The sequence below is a fragment of the Echinops telfairi genome, unplaced genomic scaffold (genome assembly GCF_000313985.2).
Source record: "Echinops telfairi isolate 266 unplaced genomic scaffold, ASM31398v2 ScPeMD7_5;HRSCAF=22, whole genome shotgun sequence".
Taxonomy (NCBI): Eukaryota; Metazoa; Chordata; class Mammalia; order Afrosoricida; family Tenrecidae; genus Echinops; species Echinops telfairi.
This window is the reverse complement of record NW_022103901.1, coordinates 6,931,225-6,933,148: the sequence shown is the minus strand read 5'-3', so window position 1 is coordinate 6,933,148 and position 1,924 is coordinate 6,931,225. Positions and strand designations below refer to the sequence as shown.

The window sequence follows — 1,924 nt, the reverse complement described above, 5'->3', positions numbered from 1 at the left end:
CGCAGGAGCCCGAGGGACGCGGGTCCGGGCAGAGGGCCGGCGGGGCGTGTTTGATGGCTTCACTGAGAAGAGTCAAAGTGCTGCTGGTGTTGAACTTGATCGCCGTGGCCGGCTTCGTAATCTTCCTGGCCAAGTGCCGGCCCATCGCGGTGCGCAGCGGAGACGCCTTCCACGAGATCCGGCCGCGCGCTGAGGCGGCCAACCTCAGCGCGCACAGCGCCAGCCCCATCCAGGATGCTGTCCTGAAGCGTCTCTCCCTGCTCGAGGACATCGTGTACCGGCAGCTGAATGGTAAGCGTGCGCGCCGGCTGGCTGGGGCACCAGTTTAGCCCGTAGTCCTGCGCTCGCGGTGCACAGGCGCCAGTGGGGCGCGGGAAGGGACCTTGCAGCGGCGCCGGCACCTCAGCGAGCTCTGTGCGCTCACCCTTGCCACTCGCGGGCTCGCCCCAGCAGCAACTTTGCTTGTCGGCTGGAAGCGTGTCAGTACCTCGGCTCGGGCCTCGAGCCGTCGTGACTGCAGCTCAAGCAGCAGCAATCGGATGGGAACGCGGGCCGAGCCTGAGGGAGGAGATAGCCGCCTCCACGCGTGAGCGCTGCGTTGTGTTAGGGTGGAGGCGGACGGGGAAGTGGGCTGAGCTGGTCCAGGGGTTTCAAAGTCTGCAGAAGGGTTGGGCAACTCATTGGCTTGGGTAGGAAGTTGAGTGAATAGGGTCAAGGTCGCATGTCGTTGCTAATGACCAGTGCGCCTTTCCCATCTCCACTTAGTGGAGGGAAACTATTAAAAATAAACAAAAACAACTCCCCCAGCACTCCAGCCAGGAGCCACTCCAGATTGTTCAGAGGGTTTTTATAGCGTGGTGGCAAAGCGAGGTGGGGCATCCCATGGGTGGCCATTGGGAGAATCTGCCACATCTAAAATCCCCTCCACCATGAGTTAGAACAGGGAAGCTTTTCTCCTCGTGCCTTGGTCACACTTGGTCCAGGGACACCAAGGGTCAGTGGATACTGGCTGTCCCCAAGATCAGAGTGTTACCAGCTTGAGCAAGAAGCTCACCCAGGCCCACATGGTAGTTAGTTACCTGAGGCAGAGACAGCCCTTTGGGGACAGGCTGCCTCCTTCCTTGCCGACTCAAACCTCCCTGCGGTGTTCCTGGACCTGTGACCCCGGAAACCAAATTCACGTCCAACGAGTAGATGCCGACTCAAAGTGACCTTTTAGAGCAGGGTAGAACTACCTCTGTGGTTTCTGAGCCTGTAACTCTGTATGGGAACAGAAAACCTCATTTTCTCTGGAGGAGGAACAGCTGGTGGGTTCTAGCGACTGACCTTGAGGTTCGCACCCCATCCCATAACCCTGACACCACCAGGCCCCCCTCTCAGAACCATGAACTCGTGATACGCACGTGTAGAATTCTAGCTGTGTGCCAGGCACTGTGGAGCTGCACCTGGTGTATTGTGTCACCTTGTGCGTTTCCATCCAGGTAGATTCTGCTCCACCCCCCTGGCTGTGGCTGCTCCAGGTCAACGATTTTATTTTCTCGCAGTGAACTGTCTTACTGGGTGGTCTAGCCTGCTGTCTCTCTGGGGCCAGATTGCCAATGTGGTTAGAACTGCCACCATTTCCAATTGCCAAATGAAAGTGTAACCATCGGCATTCCCAGGATTCCTAAACCCCCAAAACTCATTGCCATTGAAACGATTCTGACTCATAGTGATCCTATAGGACAGGATAGAACTGCCCCTATGGGTATCCCAGACTGTAACTCTATGGGAGTAGAAAGCTTTGTCTTTCTCCTCCAGAGAAGCTGGTGATCTTGAACTGCCGACCTTGCAGTTTGCAGCCTATTGCATACACACTACGCACGCCACCAGGGCTCCTCCTTTCCAAGGGTGGAAATGAATGAGCGAGGTGTGGAGTGTTTCA

The 1,924-nt window shown here is 56.9% G+C and overlaps 1 protein-coding gene across 1 annotated transcript in view; it reads left to right on the top strand.

The window, feature by feature from the left end:
* The first annotated feature begins 6 nt into the window (after positions 1 to 6).
* The window catches only part of GALNT17 (polypeptide N-acetylgalactosaminyltransferase 17), a 397,088-nt gene continuing 395,170 nt past the window's right edge, over positions 7 to 1,924 (top strand). Inside the window, exon 1 of the mRNA XM_004705577.2 lies at positions 7 to 291. Within this exon, the coding sequence (XP_004705634.1) occupies positions 54 to 291 (238 nt within the window). The 5' untranslated portion in view covers positions 7 to 53. The remainder of the gene's footprint in view (positions 292 to 1,924) is intronic.